Genomic DNA, 18,023 nt, shown 5'->3' on the forward strand with positions numbered 1-18,023 from the left:
ACAGGAGAGAAGGCTGCTTCCTGTTTTGTGAGCTGTTTTTATATTTGTGAAAGTATGGATTAACAATTAAATTAAGTTGCTGCCTAACTTTCGAAACCAAATTTAACAATTAAAACAACAAAAATGACAAAAAGCACTTTTTGTTTTTGTTCTGCTTTTCTGTGAGGGTTTCTTTCTGAAAGCTCTTGTTTCCAAGGAGAGGAAAAAGTTGTCAAATACCTAGATGTGGTATATTTAATGGCTTAAAAATTTAATAGGAAAAACTTTTTCAGTAAAATATCTTCAGGGAAAAAATGTTATTAGCCAAAATGTCCCTTTCTCTTCACTGTGCCTGCACCTGTTGAGCACCAGTCTGTTTCCATCTTCTATGCCAGCAATGTGTAGAGCAGAGATATCTTGCCTGGTGACTTGAGGTCCCTTGGTATGATAGCTGCTAGATAGCTGCTAGATATAAGGGAAACATTATTATGCAAATCTTGAAGCTGGGCCTTCCAGTTGGTTCAGTGTTTCATTCTTACGGCCCCTTGTTCAATTGCTGGGTCATCTGGTTGCTTATTTTACTTTGAAGCGTCAATATATGATTGTGTGTTGACTGTTATGCATGTTGCTTAATACTTAAAATTCAGTCAGAGGTAAAAACTGGTGGTCGCTATACCATTTGAAAGTGTCTGGGGGCTTTATTATCACCCCTAAGGATATAAGGGTGAAATTCTGGCTTCAGTGAAGTGGGAGGCTTTCTTTTTAGTGTTGTTTGGGTTTAATGGTGTCTTCGTGTGTTTCGTTTTTGACCTAATCATTACTGGTGTTACTTGAAGCTGCTATTTTCTTCCTTAGTAGGATGCAAGTCATCATCAGAACTTAGGTCCTTGATGTACAGGCAGATTCCTAATTTCTTGTGTAGTGGTAATGCAGTGGAGCTCAATTTTTTCAGGGTTATAGTTTAACATCTGGTCCAGGAAGCAAAATGTATACAGTAGAACCTCCATTCCCGAGCTGTTTGTAACTCTGAGATTCTACTGTACCAGTGAATTCCAGTCAATGTGTTTTCTTCTAACACATGTAAAAATATTGACTACTAGTTTGGTAAACAACAACATTTTTATGGCTGACTTAGAACAACGCTTCCTCAGCTCTCGTCCCCCAATGCCCCTACTCTACTTGCGCTACATTGATGACATCTTCATCATCTGGACCCAAGGAAAAGAAGCCCTTGTGGAATTCCACCATGATTTTTACAATTTCCATCCCACCATCAACCTCAGCCTGGACCAGTCCACACAAGAGATCCACTTCCTGGACACTACGGTGCTAATAAGCGATGGTCACATAAACACCACCCTATACCGGAAACCTACTGACCGCTATACTTACCTACATGCCTCCAGCTTTCATCCAGACCACACCACACGACCCATTGTTTACAGCCAAGCTCTACGATACAACCGCATTTACTCCAACACCTCAGACAGAGACAAACACCTACAAGATCTCTATCAAGCATTCTTACAACTACAATACCCACCTGCTGAAGTGAAGAAACAGATTGACAGAGCCAGAAGAGTACCCAGAAGTTACCTACTACAGGACAGGCCCAACAAAGAAAATAACAAAATGCCACAAGCCATCACCTTCAGCCCCCAACTAAAACCTCTCCAGCGCATCATCAAGGATCTACAACCTATCCTGAAGGATGACCCATCACTCTCACAGATCTTGGGAGACAGGCCAGTCCTTGCTTACAAACAGCCCCCCAACCTGAAGCAAATACTCACCAGCAACCACACACCACACAACAAAACCACTAGCTCAGGAACCTATCTTTGCAACAAAGCCCATTGCCAACTGTGTCCACATATCTATTCAGGGGATACCATCATAGGGCCTGATCACATCAGACACACTATCAGAGGCTTGTTCACCAGCACATCCACCAATGTGATATATGCCATCGTGTGCCAGCAGTGCCCCTCTGCCATGTACATTGGCCAAACCAGACAGTCTCTACGTAAAAGAATAAATTGACACAAATCAGATGTCAAGAATTATAACATTCAAAAACCAGTCGGAGAACACTTCAATCTCTCTGGTCACTCGATTACAGACCTGAAAGTGGCAATTCTTCAACAAAAAAACTTCAAAAACAGATTCCAACGAGAGACTGCTGAATTGGAATTAATTTGCAAAGTGGACATCATTACATTAGGCTTGAATAAAGACTGGGAGTGGATAGGTCATTACACAAAGTAAAACTATTTCCCCATGTTTATTTTTCCGCCCTACTGTTCCTCACATGTTCTTGTCAACTGCTGGAAATGGCCCACCTTGATTATCCCTACAAAGTTTTTTTTTTCTCTCCTGCTGGTAATAGCTCACCTTACCTGATCACTCTCCTTACAGTGTGTATGGTAACAGCCATTGTGTCATGTTCTCTGTGTATATAAAATCTCCCCACTGTATTTTCCACTGCATGTATCCGATGAAGTGAGCTGCAGCTCATGAAAGCTTATGCTCAAATAAATTTTTTAGTCTCTAAGGTGCCACAAATACTCCTTTCCCTTTAGGTTAGTAATCATATTACTTTAAACTAGAGACTTAATTTTGGTTTTAATTGACCTCTGCTGTCTTAACACTGATTTTTCTTTTGTTTTTAGGAAATCAAACACTTGATAAAAACGGATAAAAATAAGATGAATCTTTAGTGAAATAAAAAGTCTAAAAATTCTGACCATGATTTTTAACCATAACGAATTCTGATTAGAAAGGAAAGTGCATGCCATAGTAACATCAAATTAACTTATTTTTCCCAAAAGAATTAACCTTTAGACTAACTGCTCAAAAGAGGACTTGGCACTCAGTTTAGGCATCTATATCTCTAGGTACCTTGCAAGTTGGATTTGTGTATGAAAGCTGAGAGGTTGACATCTAACAGCTTAATTTGCATATTTCGGTGCTGTTTGCGTGTACATTTGGGGATGTTCGTGAACAGGGACACTCAAAATTAGGAATCTCTTTGAAAATACAGTTACAACTTGGCCTATACTGCTTGATTAAACGTTAGTAAATTGGGCCATTTTAAGAGACTGTATGCTGACTGGTTCTGGGAGCACTGTATGGTCCACCTTAACAGGAAGTGTGGAGGCTGTAATTGTGAAGCACTGAGAATGGAAATTGGAGGGAGGGATTGGAATTGTCAGGGTTACATAAGGGATATGGAAGGACCTCCCTATGAACCAACATTTATTTATTCTTTTTTTAAACTTTGTTTAGCCACATGAAGCAACACCTTTGAAGACCAGAAAGAAAAATTTAAGCTCATATTCACCAACAACGGGAACATGTCAAATCAGTGCATTTTCATCTCCCACAAGTCATAATGTACAAAAGCTCGGAAATGGTCTATCAAATGGTTAGTTGAACATTCTCTTTTACTTATTGCAAAAAATGTCTTGTTATTGATTAAATCAGGGTCTTGATTTAGTAATTTATGTCTCATCTGGTATGTCTGATTTCTTTTTTCTCTTAAGGAGTTTTGATCTTTATGGTGAAATCCAACATTTTTAGGGCTCTCATCACATAAATGTAAGCTTTTGAGGTAATTATGATGACTATCCTGTAGTAGGCTTTTCTTTTCTTTGTTCAGTATAGAACCACTAGCATGTGGGGGGGGGCAACTCCATTCCTTCCTGGAATTAGACCAACTTTTGCTCACAATGAACTTTTGCACATTCTCTCTCTCTCCAACTCACAGCTTTCATTTACAGTGACAGTGGGTACTACTTTTGTGAATGAAAGGGAGCATATATTTTGGAGTTGCTGCATATTACCTGAGAATGTTATAAAAGAAATCATGTTTTAATAATTTGGAAGGCAGTGTAATCTAGTAATTAGAATAGAGGAGCTGTATTCCCAGTTCTACCACTGACCTTGAGCAAGTCATTTAACCTTTTCTGAATGTCAGTTTACCTGTCAGTAAAATGGGTGTAGTGTGTGCTTCTCTTGTGGGGGTTTTGAGTCTTTATGAATATTTGAAAGGTGCTTTGGTATTCTCTGATCAAAGATGATATAGAAGTACAGTTAGTTAACTCTACTCCTGTGCTTTCTTTCATGTATCTGCTGGCTAGGTAATTGGTGTAGGGTTTTGGTTTTGTGGTAGATTGGGCCACCTTCTATGGGGAGTAGGGGCTGTATAGTTTGGATGGCCTCCACCTCAGTAGAACAGGGACCAATCTCCTTGGGGGCAGGCAGACTAGAGTATTCAGGAGAGTGTTAAACTAGTAGCAAAAGGGAAGGATAAAAAGAGAAGATGTGAGCACTCAGCAAAAAATTGAGATGCTCAGAACAAAATCAAGGAGCCTTCAGACATAAAGAGAAGAAATTCTTGAATTGCCTATGCTAAGAGCCATGGGTAACAACAAGAGGAACTGGAATTGCATTTTGGAAGGATCGAGTAGGCAAAAGGGGAAGGGGAATGGCACTGTACGTCAGAAATGGCATTACCTGTTTCTGAGTCACTGGTAACTCAGAAGAAAATGATCTTGACTGCTTATGGATAGATTCCCTAACAGATGAGGAATTAGTTGGTGTCTGCTACCAACCATCAGATCACACTAGGGAATAGGATGACCACCTCCTTATGCACCTATCTATAACGTTCAGGGGGGAAACTGCGTGATCATAGGGGACTTTGAATTTGAGTGACATATTTTGGAAATCTCATGCTGCAATTACTAAAGCATCTGTGGAATTTCTAAATATTATAGATGTTTCTTAACTCTAAAAGTGTTGCAGCCAACATGGGGGAATTCTTTATTAGACCTTGTCCTTTCAGATCGAAAGGAACTGATCATAGAACTAAAAATTAATGATAGCTTAGGTATGAGTGATCATGACTTGATAACATTTAAGTTGTGCATGCAGAATACAATCCAGACTGGTAATATCTATACTTGGTACTTTAATAGGACCAGTTTCACAAAGCTGAAAACAATTATGAGCCTGATCAGCTAGGAGAGAGGGTTTAGTCAGACAAAATCTGTATGATACTTGGGAATCATTTCAGAACACCTTACTAGATGCCTAAAAAGCGACAATCCCACAATGGAGGAAGAGGCTGTGCTGGTTTAAAAAAACAACCTGGTTTAGAGCGGAAGTGAAGGCAGCTGTAAAATATAAAACAACAAATGGAAGAAAGGGAAAGTTGATAGAAATGAATATAAATCAGAAGTTAGAAATTGTAGAAAATTCCTAAGGAAAGAAAAGGGACACATGGAAAAATCTATGTCAAGCAGAGTTAAGGACAATAGGGAGTTTTTAAAATATATTAGGAATAAAAAGAATGGAATTGGTCCATTATTATATGCAAATGGTAGAATTAACAATAATAATGCAGAAAAGGCAGAAGTTTTCAATCAATATTTCTGTTCCATATTTGTAGTCTCATCATATGGTGATATAATACTCTTTCCATTCCACTAGCATCTCTGGAGGATGTTAAACAGAAGCTACTAAAGTTAGACATTTTTAAATCAGCAGGTCCCGATAACATGCATCCAAGAGTTTTAAAAGAGCTGGCTGATGAGCTCACAGACCATTAACATTGATTTTCCTTAAGTCTTGGAGCACTGAGGAAGTTCCAGAAGACTGGAAGAAAGCTAATGTTGTGCCAATTTTTTAAAAGGATAAACAGGATGACCCACATAATTATAGGGCTGTCAGCCTGACATTGATTTGAGCAAGATAATGGAGCAGCTGATATGAGACTTGATTAAGAAGGAATTAAAGGAGATTAATGTAATTTATGCAAATCAACATGGGTTTATGGAAAATAGTTCCTGTCAAAATAATTTGATATCTTTTTTTCATGAGATTACAAGTTTGGTCAATAAAGGTAATAGTGTTGATATAATATACTTAGACCTCTGTAAGGTGTTTGACTTAGTACCACGTGACATTTTGATTCAAAAATTAGAATGATATAAAATTAATATGGCACACAGTAAATGGATTAAAAACTGGCAAACTGATAGATCTCAAAATGTAATTGTAAATGGGGGGGTCATCAAGTGGATGTGTTTCCAGTAGGGTCCTGCAGGAATCTGTTCTTGGCCCAATGCTATTTAACATTGTTAAAAGAAAATCATCACTGATAAAGTTTGCAGATGACACACAGTTGGGAGAATGGTAAATAATGAAGAGGACAGGTCACTGATTCAGAGCAATCTGGATCACCTGGTAAACTGGACAAAAGCAAACTGTATGCGTTTTAACACTGCTAAAAGTAAATGTATACGTCTAGGAACAAAGAATGTAGACCATCCTTACAAGATGGGAGACGCTATTCTGGGGAGCAGTGACTCGAAAAAGATTTGCAAAAAGAAAAGGGAGCATCACTTCATCTGATGCTTATGCTCAAATAAATTTGTTAGTCTCTAAGGTGCCACAAGTACTCCTTTTCTTTTTGTGGATACAGCTTAGCACGGCTGCTACTCTGAAAAAGATTTGGGCGTTGTGCTGGATAATCAGTGGAACGTGAGTTCCCAACTTGATGCTGTGGCCAAAAGAGCTGACGTGATCCTGGGATGCATAAACAGGAATCTCAAGGAGAAGAAGAGAGGTTCTTTTACTCCAGTATATGATACTGATTTGTTCTTGATAAATCCATGCTGGTTGCCAGTGATTGCCCCTTCATCCTCCAGGTATTCGCAAATTGAGTGTTTTATACACTGCTCTAGTAGCTTCCCAGGTATCGAAGTCAGGCTGACTGGTCTATAGTTCCCCAGCTCCTTTTCCCCCTTTTCAAAGATGTGCGCTACGTTAACCTTCTCCAGTCTTCCGGGACCTCTCCTCGTATCCATGAATTTGCAAATATTATTGCCAGTAGCTCAGAGATTTCTTCAGCTAATTCCTTCAGTACCCTTAGGTGAATAGCATCGGGCGCCACTGATTCGAATTCATTCAAATTGATCAGAAGCTCTGACGTATTCTGTACTTATCCCAATCTGCATCTTTTCCTCTTTATTGTCTATGGTAACTTCGCTAGTCGTCCGATCACATGTTATTTTTTGTCAGAAGACTGAAGCAAAGTAGGCATTAAGCAGCTTTGCCTTCCTATCAACTTCCGTTACCAGCTCACCTTCTCTATTGAGCAGTGGACCCACACCAGCCTTGATCTTTCTTTTTTGTCTGACATATTTGAAGAACCCCTTCTTGTTGTTTTGTTAGCCATTACAAGGGTCCTGGTAGATTCTGTGAATTCTATGAATCTACCAGGGTTAGCCGGGACTACAACGTGTCATCTAGTCTAACCCTCCCTGGAGTCTCCATCACTGACAATTTTTAAATGAAGATTGGATATTTTTCTTAAAGATCTGCTCTAGGAATTATTTGAAGAAATTCTATCGTCTGTGTTATACAGGAAGTCAGACTAGATGATCATAATGGTCACTTCTGGCCTTGGAATCTATGAATCTATTCATGTTTATCATTGTTTCCATAGTCAGGCATATTAACTAACTGTGTTTTAATTATGCTAATACAGTACCCAAAGATCATTAGCTATCAGAATAGTTGTCTTTACTTTATATTTTGCGTATATAAGTATTACCAATTAGCCCTAGAAGGTATAGCCATTCACTTCCAAGATTCTTGTAGAGTTAAATACTCTTAAGGTATATTTTCAGAAGGCAACCCTCCTTTTTGTGCTTACAAGTGGTTAGTAGTTCCTCTAAACTTTTTTGATAGCAAATCAAACAGAAGCACAATTACTCTATTTGGACCGAGTTTATTTCCCTTCATGTGCTGCCATTAGTATGAACAAGTGTTTGAGTCCTCCTCACAGAAATATCAGGCAGGCAGAAGCCAGTCCAGCTGTTTGATTTTTGTGTCCAGGTCTTCCTCTCAACTTGCTGCTGGGCATCCCCAGTTGTCCTCCTGATTAACGGAAGCAGCTACCGCTGATGCTTTTGTGATGAAGTACCATCTTTCTTTAAAGTGTCAGTGGAACTCCAGAACAACATGGAACAGGAAATTAAAGGAAACGTCCTCCCGGAAAAAGCCAGAGGATGGCGAAAAAATATTCTCCCTCCTACCCATCTTGTCCTCCCACTCCCCACAGGCTTATGTTGAATACAAGTCTAAGCAATGGCAGGAGCAGCTCCTAACTGGGTGACCGTGCTCTGGTTTTCTCCAGTCAATGGTAGTGGCTCAAGAACTGGAAGGGTGACAACCCTCCCATCCCTATTTTCATACCCACAGGTTCTCTGCACTCTACCCATCAGTCTGTCATTGGCATTAAAGAACTTCCTGAAAATAACTGTGAGCTGCATGAGGCAGGAAGCCTTTATTATCCTCCCTGTACTCAACAGAGGAGCAGGCAGAGTGCTCAGTTCCTTCCCCTCAATGACTGAATTCATCTCTCAATTGGCTGTGCAGGTCTCACACTATGAGGGTCTACTTCAGGACCCCTCTACCTCTACAAAACTACAAATGCCATCTGCAGATTGGGGGTGTGGAGCCCAGTATTCATCAGTCTGTACACGGAACACTGTCCCTGTGGGAATAAAAGCTCCACGTCCACATGTACTGAGTTGAAGCAAAGTGTCTATGCCAGAGCCCTCTCTTTGTGGGAGACTGAGCTCATTACCGGGAGGTCTTCAACAAAGCAGTTGGCCTCCCTTAGCTAACTACTTCATGCCGAAATGTAGCTCCCTAGTTTTCAGGTACAGAGAGTCAATACCTAGACCCCCAGGCCGCAGGATAACTTCTCCATGTCCTAGGAAAGGGATGTAGCTTATGCCTTCTTTCCCCACCCCTGACGTGGTGGGTTTTGAAGAAAACAGAAAGGCATCAGTACCTCTCATAGCTTGAGTAGCCAAGGTGGGCCTATTTCATAGACCTCTAGCTGTCCTGAGGTCTCGGCCTCCACTTACTAGAAACAAAGGCTGTCAACATCAGGATCCCTGCCCTTCACCTTGACCTTTAGCCTCCTTAATTTCATGAACATTCCCTCCTGTCAAAACGAAGTCAGGGATCTCAATACCTGAAAAGATGCTTCTCTGCTTACTATGGGGAATTTCCTGCGTTCTTGATATAGATCCCACAGAATCTCCACTATCCCTTCCATTCTGCAGTTCTTCCAAAATTCCTATGAAAAATATCTGCTAGCCCTGTAAAATACAGGTCCCTCTCAGGGGGTCTGTAGGAGGTTTTCCTGTGGAGTTCTACTCCATTGTAACCCAATTGGTTCCTCAAGGCAGTTACCTTGTCCCTTTGTTAACTACTTGATTCTCCTTGAAGTCTAAACTTTTAAATGCTCTCTGCTTGGACCCTTTTGAATCCACCCTCACTATTCTTCTTTCTCTTCCCTGTGGTGGAAAGTAGCCTTTCTAGTGGCCAGCACTTGGGCCAGAGAGTTTGGGAGTTCCCAGCCTTGGTTTGTAATCTCCATGTTAGAGCTAAGTGGAAATCTTTTCCCATCCCATGAAAGTTTTTGAGATTTTGAAAATGTTTCTCATTCCCATTCATCAGAATGAAACTGAGACCTTTTGAAATTTCACCAAAAAAATGAGACACGGACACCCCCCCGAATCGCCAGTAGCCCAGGTGGTAGACCCAGGTTCAAGCCCCTGCTTCGAACCAAGCAAAGGGTGTCTCACAGCCCAGGTGAGCACCCTAACCACCAGGCTATGGCAATTCTAGGGTGGGTCTCTCTCTATTTGACCAGAAATCCCATCCTGGACCTGAGAAACCTTCCTGATGAAGTTTCTCCCAAACTGACATGGTTCTATGAAAAGTTTTGTATGTTTTAGCTGATGTGTAAAAGGAGCCGTAACAACCTTTTTCTACATTCATATAGCTACAAAATGCTGTCAAATACTGACTGCTACATCCCATCCTTTCAACCGACCACTTCTCTTTCTCCCTAGACATTTTACATTTATTTTAAATGTTTTAGGATTTTACTAGGCCTTTGATTGGCAAGTTTTCAGAGGGGTCCTTCCAAAGCAGCTCTTGGGAGGTCTACTCACCCCAACCGGCTCTGTCTGGTGTTCTTTACCCACTTCCTTCTGTCAGTTTCTTCCTTCTTGCCACTTTATGGCGAAGCTAAATTGGGCTAGGTTAGTTACTCCTTCTCTCCCAATGTGGTCATTGCTAGTCAGATTAGTTTGTCCATAATGGCAGTAGTCATTTCATGGAAATGCAGATTTCTCATACCTTGGTAATTGTTTTCCATAATGTGGCGGCACTGGTATGTACAGTAACCCAGTCGGGAATCAGGCTTGGGCAAAATGACTAGATAGGGCGGTGTATACTAACCATAATTGTGCTCCAGCTTTGGTGTTCTTAACACGGGAAACTTGCCTGCACCCTGGAAGGAAAAGGAAATGGGCTAGAAATCCTGTGTCCTAATGGCTACATCTTGACAGACTGATAGATGAGGAGGACTCATCTGTTCCCAGTGTTGCAATGTCTTAGAAAGCAACTAACAAAAAGGAATTTGTTCTTGTGAGCACAGAAATGCAGTTGCAGATTTTGTGGGTGCCTGCAGATAATGAAGCTGTGCCTCAGCCTTGTTGGATTTATACCCCAGAAGGTTAATACATACATTTTATACCTGATGTTAGCATTATATGCAGCTTTAAAATCTTTCAAAAATTTAACAGGCTGGGGCTTTTAAAATATGCAATATTAGTGACTAGCCCATTGTGTATGCATGTACGTTTTTGAACAGCTCTTTCATTTGGATGTTGGCAAATACCTTCATCAAGTCATACATAAATGTGTCTGTACTGCAGGTGTTAAACAATTTTCTGCAGAGCTGCACAACTCTAGGTTTGCATTATATGGGCTTTTTTAATAAAAAGGAAAAAATGCCTTGAGGACTAAAATGCTTGTGTATTGAGATGTCAATGGGAAAGGTGAGCATGTACTGTATTTCCATACTGAAATTAAATATGGACGTAAGGGAACATTCTTTTGGCTCATAAAAAGACTGATCACATGTTCACAGCTGACATTTAGATGGATAATTATTCAGTAATGGAGCACTAACTACCTTTTTCTACATTCATATTGCTACAAAATGGTGGCAAAGACTGACTGCTGCATCACATCCTTTCAACAGAGTGCTTCTCTTTCCGTAAAAGAAAAGGAGGACTTGTGGCACCTTAGAGACTAACAAATTTATTTGAGCATAAGCTTTCGTGAGCTACAGCTCACTTCATCGGATTGATCTCTAGCTCACTAAAGCTTATGCTCAAATAAATTTGTTAGTCTCTAAGGTGCCACAAGTACTCCTTTTCTTTTTGCGAATACGAACTAACACGGCTGCTACTCTGAAATCTCTCCCTAAAGACATTTTAAATTTTATTTTAAATGTCTTAGGATTTTATTAAGTAATGTAAGAATACAACAATAGAGAATTGTATTACAAAATGTATTTTATTAGCTTTAAAGACTTTCCTATTTACACTATACAAAGTATAAGAAGTTCCATATATAAATGCTGTCCATTTAAGAACACTGTAAATATTGTTTTTCCTTTGAATAGGAGTGACTAAGTAAGCCCCTCAAGAAGTCTAAGTGCCTAGAGCATGCTACTGTTGGTTAAAAGTATACTGTATTTTTCAGAATCTAAACACCCTGATGTAAGTACACATTTATGATGTCAAGAATTCATTGTTGCAATGCTCTGGTGGGCTGCATGATAACATACGTGTGCATTGGCAGACTACCTTGAAGTGCATGGCCCATTTATTACATTCTAAATAAATGATATGATCCCTTCTTCAGTTCCTCTTCCTTAATGGCTAGTATATTTTTAAGATTCATTTTTAAATTAATTTACTAATTTTCAAATGCACTTACGGTTCAGCTCTTGTACGTCACTAGTCCCGTGGTAATTTCAGTCTCATAAATGATAGCCAATTTGCTACAAGTACTTAAATTTAAATTTTAAATAACTTGGGGATAGGGCCCTCAGCTATTGTGGAACAACTTAAACTTTTATAGCACTTTGTCATGCTGAGGAATCTCAAAACGCTTTACAAAACATTAAAATTAAAACTTAATCCATCCTACAGAGCTAATACTTACATGCAATAATTTAAAAGCCAGTGAAAAGAAGTGAAAGCACTTAACATTTACACTGAATCAAGGGGAAGGTGGGGCCATTTCTCATGTCAAAAAGGTGATATATAGTAGCTAAGGGTGAAATCCACCCCAGTGCAGTGGGCCTGCATTGGTAGCTATGCACCTCTTAAACCCCACATTAAGGGCCCACGGCTTGCTGCAAGACCTCCGCCCTAGGATGTATTCCACCTTACAGAGGCAATGAGACACTGTAGTATGTTTGGGGAATGAAGCTGTGTGTGTTGAGGTAGGGGTAGGTATTTTAAGAACTAAGTGAAAATGCTTCTGTATGAAATTGTTCTGGTAAAAATAATACTGATCTTTACTATTTTTGGAAATAGAAGAACTAGGCATTGTATTTGATCGGGTCTGCTGACCTGTAAGTGCTGTGGACACTAAACTTGACTGACATATTACAGGGGCTTCTAAGGCATCCATTGACATAACCAAGTTTAAAAAAACCCGCTATCCTATATCGGAGAACAATACCCTTGCATCATCTCCTCATAACAAATGGCAGATCCAAGGGATAATTTAATCAGGGGACCAACTGATTTGGAAAAGAAAGTCCAATAATTAGAAGAGAGCCTGAATGGACTTGTTATATTCAATAAGAAAAAACTCTTTGCTCTTGGGCCACGAGTCACTATAAACTTATTATCCTCCCTCTTCCCCCAGAAAAAAACAAACAAAAAAACCCAGTCAAATAGAAAAAGAGAAGAGAGGATTTGAGTCTATAAATAGAAGATCTGAATTTGTACATGAAGCAAAACCTATTGAAGTCATATGGATTTGAACTTGTTTTTCCTGAACTTAAATCTAGCTTAAATTTTCTTATATTTTTATTAGGGCTGTCAATTAATTACAGTTAACTCACACGATTTACTAAAAAAATTAATCATGATTAAAAAATTAATTGCAGTTTTAATCACACTCTTAAACAATAAAATACTAATTGAAATTTATTAAATATTTTGGATGTTTTTCTATATTTATATATATATATATATATATATATATAGTATTCTGTGTGGTAATTAAAAATCAAAGTGTATATTATTTTTTATTATAATATTTGCACTGTAAAAACAACAAACCAAAGAAATAGTATTTTTCAGTTTAGCTCATACAAGTACTGTAGTGCAATCTCTTTGTCATGAAAGTGCATCTTGCAAATGTAGATTTTTTTTGTTACGTAACTGCACTCAAAAACAAAACAATGCAAAACTTCAGAGCCTACAAATCAACTCAGTCCTCCTGCTTGTTCAGCCAATTGCTAAGATAAACAAGATTATTACATTTACAGGAGATAATGCTGCCCTTTTCTTATTTACAATGTCACCAGAAAACGAGAACAGGCATTTGCATGGCACTTTTTGTAGCCGGCACTGCAAGGTATTTACGTGCCAGATATGCCAAACATTTGTATGTCCCGTCATGCTTCAGCCACCATTCCAGAGGACATGCTTCCATGCTGATGATGCTCGTTAACAAAATAAGGCGTTAATTAAATTTGTGACTGAACTCCTTGGGGGAGAATTGTATGTCCCCGCTCTGTGTTTTACCCACATTCTGCCATATATTTTATGTTATAGCAGTCTCGGATGATGACCCAGCACGTTGTTCATTTTAAGAACACTTTCACTGCAGATTTGACAAAACGCAAAGAAGGTACCGGTGTGAGATTTCTAAAGATAGCTACAGCACTTGACCCAAGGTTTAAGAATCTGAAGTGCCTTCCAAAATCTGAAGGGATGAGGTGTGGAGCATGCTTTCAGAAGTCTTAAAAGAGCAACACTCTGATGCAGAAACTACAGAACCCGAACAACCAAATGAGAAAATCAACCTTGTGCTGGTGGCATCTGACTCAGATAATGAAAATGAACATACATCGGTCTGCACTGCTTTGGATTTGTGACAGGTTGGGCCAGATGGCTACAGGAGAGTGATAGAAGGCAGATATATTAGCCCCAGGTTAAGCAGGTCCCTTTTCCCTGGGTAAGGTAACAGGGGCAGTTCCAGAACAGTCAGGAACTTGCTGGAACCAATTAAGGTAGACAGGCTAATCAGGGCACCTAGTTTAAAAAGGACCTCATTTCAGTCAGTGAGGGGCACGCAAGGAGCTGAGAGTGAGAGGGTGTGCTGCTGGAGGACTGAGGAGTACAAACACTATCTGGCATCAGGAGGAAGGTCCTGTGGTGAGGATACAGAAGGTGTTGGGAGGAGGCCATGGGGAAGTAGCTCAAGGAGTTGTAGCTGTCACACAGGTGTTACACGAAACACTGTAGACAGCTGTGATCCACAGGACCCTGGGCTGGAACCCGGAGTAGAGGGTGGGCCTGGGTTCCCCCCATCTCCCCAACTCCCTAATAGATACAGGAGGAGTTGACCTGGACTGTGGGTCCCACCAGAGGGGAAGGTCCCTGGCCTGTCCCCCAACCCACTAGGTGGACCAGCAAGACTGTGGGGATTGTTCTCCTTCCTTTTCCCCATGCTGGCCAGTGATGAGGTTAGCTGAGTGAATGGCAGGTTTGAGCCACTAGCAAAAGTGGCCAAACTGAGGGATGCCGTGAATCTCTGAGGCAAGCAAATCCGCCAATAAGCGCAGGACCCCCAAGGCAGAGGAGGAACTTTGTCACAGATTGTTATCAAGCAGAATACGTCATCAGCATGGACGCGTGTTCCCTGGAATGGTGGATGAAGCATGAAAGGACACATGAATCTTTAGCGCATCTGTCACGTAAATATCTTGTGACACTGGCTACAACAGTTCCATGAGAACTCCTGTTCTCACTTTCAGGTGACATTATAAACAAGAAGATGGCAGCATTATCTCCTGCAAATGTAAAAAAACTTTTTTGTCTGAGTGATTGGCTGAACAAAAAGTAGGACTGAGTGTACTTGTAGACTCTAAAATTTTACATTGTTTTATTTTTGAATGCAGTTTTTTTTGTGCATAATTCTACATTTTTAAGTCCAACTTTCATGGTAAAGAGATTTCACTACAGTACTTGTATTGGGTGAATTGAAAAATACTATTTTTGTTTTTTTTTTTACAGTGCAAATAGTTGTAATCAAAAATAAATATAATGTGAGCACTGTACACTTTGTATTCTGTGTTGTAATTGAAATCAATATATTTGAAAATGTAGAAAACCTCCAAAAATATTTAAATAAATTGTATTCTATTATTGTTTTACAGTGCGATTAATCTCGATGAATTTTTTTAATAGCTTGACAGCCCTAATTTTTATGGCTTTTTCCTCTCCTCCGTCAGATCCTTCCTTAAAACTTGATCCTTCCACTTATTCTTTCATCACTAGTATCCTTTCCAGGGCTGTCTGCTGCCACCCTCATACTAATCCTTTTATAATCTGTGTTGTATCAATCTGTTTTACGCTATAAGATCCTTTGAGTGGGGACTTTTTTCCTGCACATATGTAAAATGCTGTGTACTTCTAAGGTACTATGTAAATAATAAAACTAAATCTCTGAACTAAAAGTTAATTCTGTGGTTCATAGTGATGATAGTCACTAATATGTTGAAGATATGACAAAAAACTAGGTCTCACTTTTTATCCTTTTGTAAATGTGCTTTAAGCCATATTTATATTTTAAATAATGTATTCACTGTCGGAGCAGTCAGGTCAGCTGACATAAGAACGTGAATGGCGGGGAAGAGAGATCTCTGTTGCCTAGGGTGACCAGATAGCAAGTGTGAAAAATCGGGACGGGTGGGTGGTAATAGGAGCCCATATTAAAAAAAGCCCCAATTATCAGAACTATCCCTATAAAATCGGGACATCTGGTCACCCTACTGTTGCCATTTAGTACAATTTTTCTCTTGGAGCACCATCCCCACATCACCTGTCAGAGAACAATCACTATTTTATGTGGATAGAATTTCATTTTTGTAGGGACTCTCACTCAAAGACAACACTATATTGGGTGTGGTTATTGGAGAGCTTTCTGGCTTTGAGAACTTTTGATCCTCATGCAATTATTTCTTTGTTATGAAAGCATCATGGTGGGTTTCTATAAAATCTTCAGAATAAATCATTGTTGAGGGGGAGAGAATAATCATATAGCTCCTCGCTTGCTGCGCACCTGAAGTGCATGGAAGTGAAGTTTAAACACAGTAAAGATGGACTGTATATTTTGCCATCGCTATAATAAAATCTCACGGGAAATATCTTTTACAGTGATTCCTGGGGCTCAGGCTAGTGTTGTATTTCCTTAGAAAGCCAATATAGAAATTGATATATGGTATAAGGCGGGTACCTAATTTTGTTCAAATGTAATTTTTTTCCTAAAGTGGTATTGGTAGATATATTGTGAATATACACTGAAAGGAACTTTACATATAGTATTTGATTAAGGTTGTTTTTTTGTTCCTCAATATAAGTATGCTGTATGTTTCTTGACATTTATATAGGGCTATCAGAATAGCCCCAGCAGATATGACTCAAGAAGCAGTAGATTTAGTTTAGTACTACAATAGCTTTCTAAATTCTTGTCCATTTGATTGTTCAACTGAAAAACTTTTTTCCAGTTAAATTGATCTGAATATACACCAATCTAAAGCTTGTGATCTATAATTGCTCAGCTGTAATCACTGTAGGCCATACAGATTTCTTATCTAAAAGGCAGTTTATTTTCTTTGCACCACATCTGAATTCAAGTTTAGTTAGCAAAACTATAGCAGTGGAGTTTTGTGGTGATTCCCTCCCTCATCCATTTCCTGACAGAAACATGCAAATGCTCTAAGAATCTGTACATTGAAATACAGAAATATGACTTGTTCACATCCTGTCCTGTGACAGGCACTTGGCTTGAATACTGTAATATCAATGTACTATGTCAAAGCATTTGGAAAGAAGTTGCACTGTCTCCTTTTTAGTCTCATACAAGATGGGGTTCAGGGTAGAGGCACAGGCTTTCTTTTTGTTAAAGAAAGTGGAGGTTTTACTTCTCAGTCATAGAAGTGCTTTATAGATAAAGATTTTTCTCCAACATGCTGCATTTTGAAAAATATTCTTAAACAAGATGTTCAACAGTTTTTGATCTTCTAATTTCTGACAGAATGATACCAAATTCCAGTCACTGACACTGTATTTCCAAATTGTCTACATCTAAAAGCTACAGAAGCCACTGAGGTGACAAATTAAAAAAAAAAAAGTTTGTGTGTTTGTTAGTGGGACCGTGATCCTTGTTTCATAAGCAAGCTGTTTTTAAGAGATTTTTCTGTAGTCAGGATGCATGCTAACGCCTCTTTTTTTTCTACTGCTTCCAACTACATACAGTACACCTGTTTCATTTTTATCTGTATTTTTGTTTCTTTCTTTAATATGGGCTTCTTAGGAGACAGAAATGAGCTGAACGACTCAGAAATCGGTTTATCCAGAAGAGGGCAATCTCAAACAGAAGAGTATGATAAGTAAGTATACCAGTCTGTGGTGATAAAATGGCATCATTTTCAGTTATGAGGGAAGTGACTATTTCCTTAGAGAAATAAAACTTGGAATGATTGTTCTTTTATACTTTGAGATTATCCAGGGTAGGGTTTTCTAAAGCAGCTAAGGGAGTTGGACACCCAACTCTGATTTTTCCATGGGATTTGGTAACCTAACTCCCATACCCATTGTTAGAAATCCCAACCATAATGGCAGTATTCTAATTAAGGAATGTGTTTTGTTTTTCCAAACTGTTTCACATGTGCAAGCTCTTTAGATTTTGCTGGAAGCATTGCTTGTGATAAAGATGCATTGCCAAATTCTAGTGGTTGATTTTGATACCTCTCATCATGATGGGTCATGATTCTGACTTCAAATGTATATTTGTTTTGCTAAAACGTTCCCATAAGAATCTTGTTTTTCTTGCTGCAAACTGACTTT

The 18,023-nt window shown here is 39.2% G+C and overlaps 1 protein-coding gene across 1 annotated transcript in view; it reads left to right on the top strand.

The window, feature by feature from the left end:
• ITGB3BP (integrin subunit beta 3 binding protein) overlaps positions 1 to 18,023 on the top strand; it is a 51,980-nt gene that overhangs the window by 9,581 nt on the left and 24,376 nt on the right. The window contains exons 3-4 of the mRNA XM_084635775.1: positions 3,268 to 3,406; positions 17,491 to 17,566. Coding sequence (XP_084491901.1) covers positions 3,268 to 3,406; positions 17,491 to 17,566 — 215 coding nt within the window. The remainder of the gene's footprint in view (positions 1 to 3,267; positions 3,407 to 17,490; positions 17,567 to 18,023) is intronic.

The sequence above is a fragment of the Lepidochelys olivacea genome, assembly GCF_965140295.1.
Source record: "Lepidochelys olivacea isolate rLepOli2 genome assembly, chromosome: 8".
In the NCBI taxonomy this organism is placed as follows: domain Eukaryota; kingdom Metazoa; phylum Chordata; order Testudines; family Cheloniidae; genus Lepidochelys; species Lepidochelys olivacea.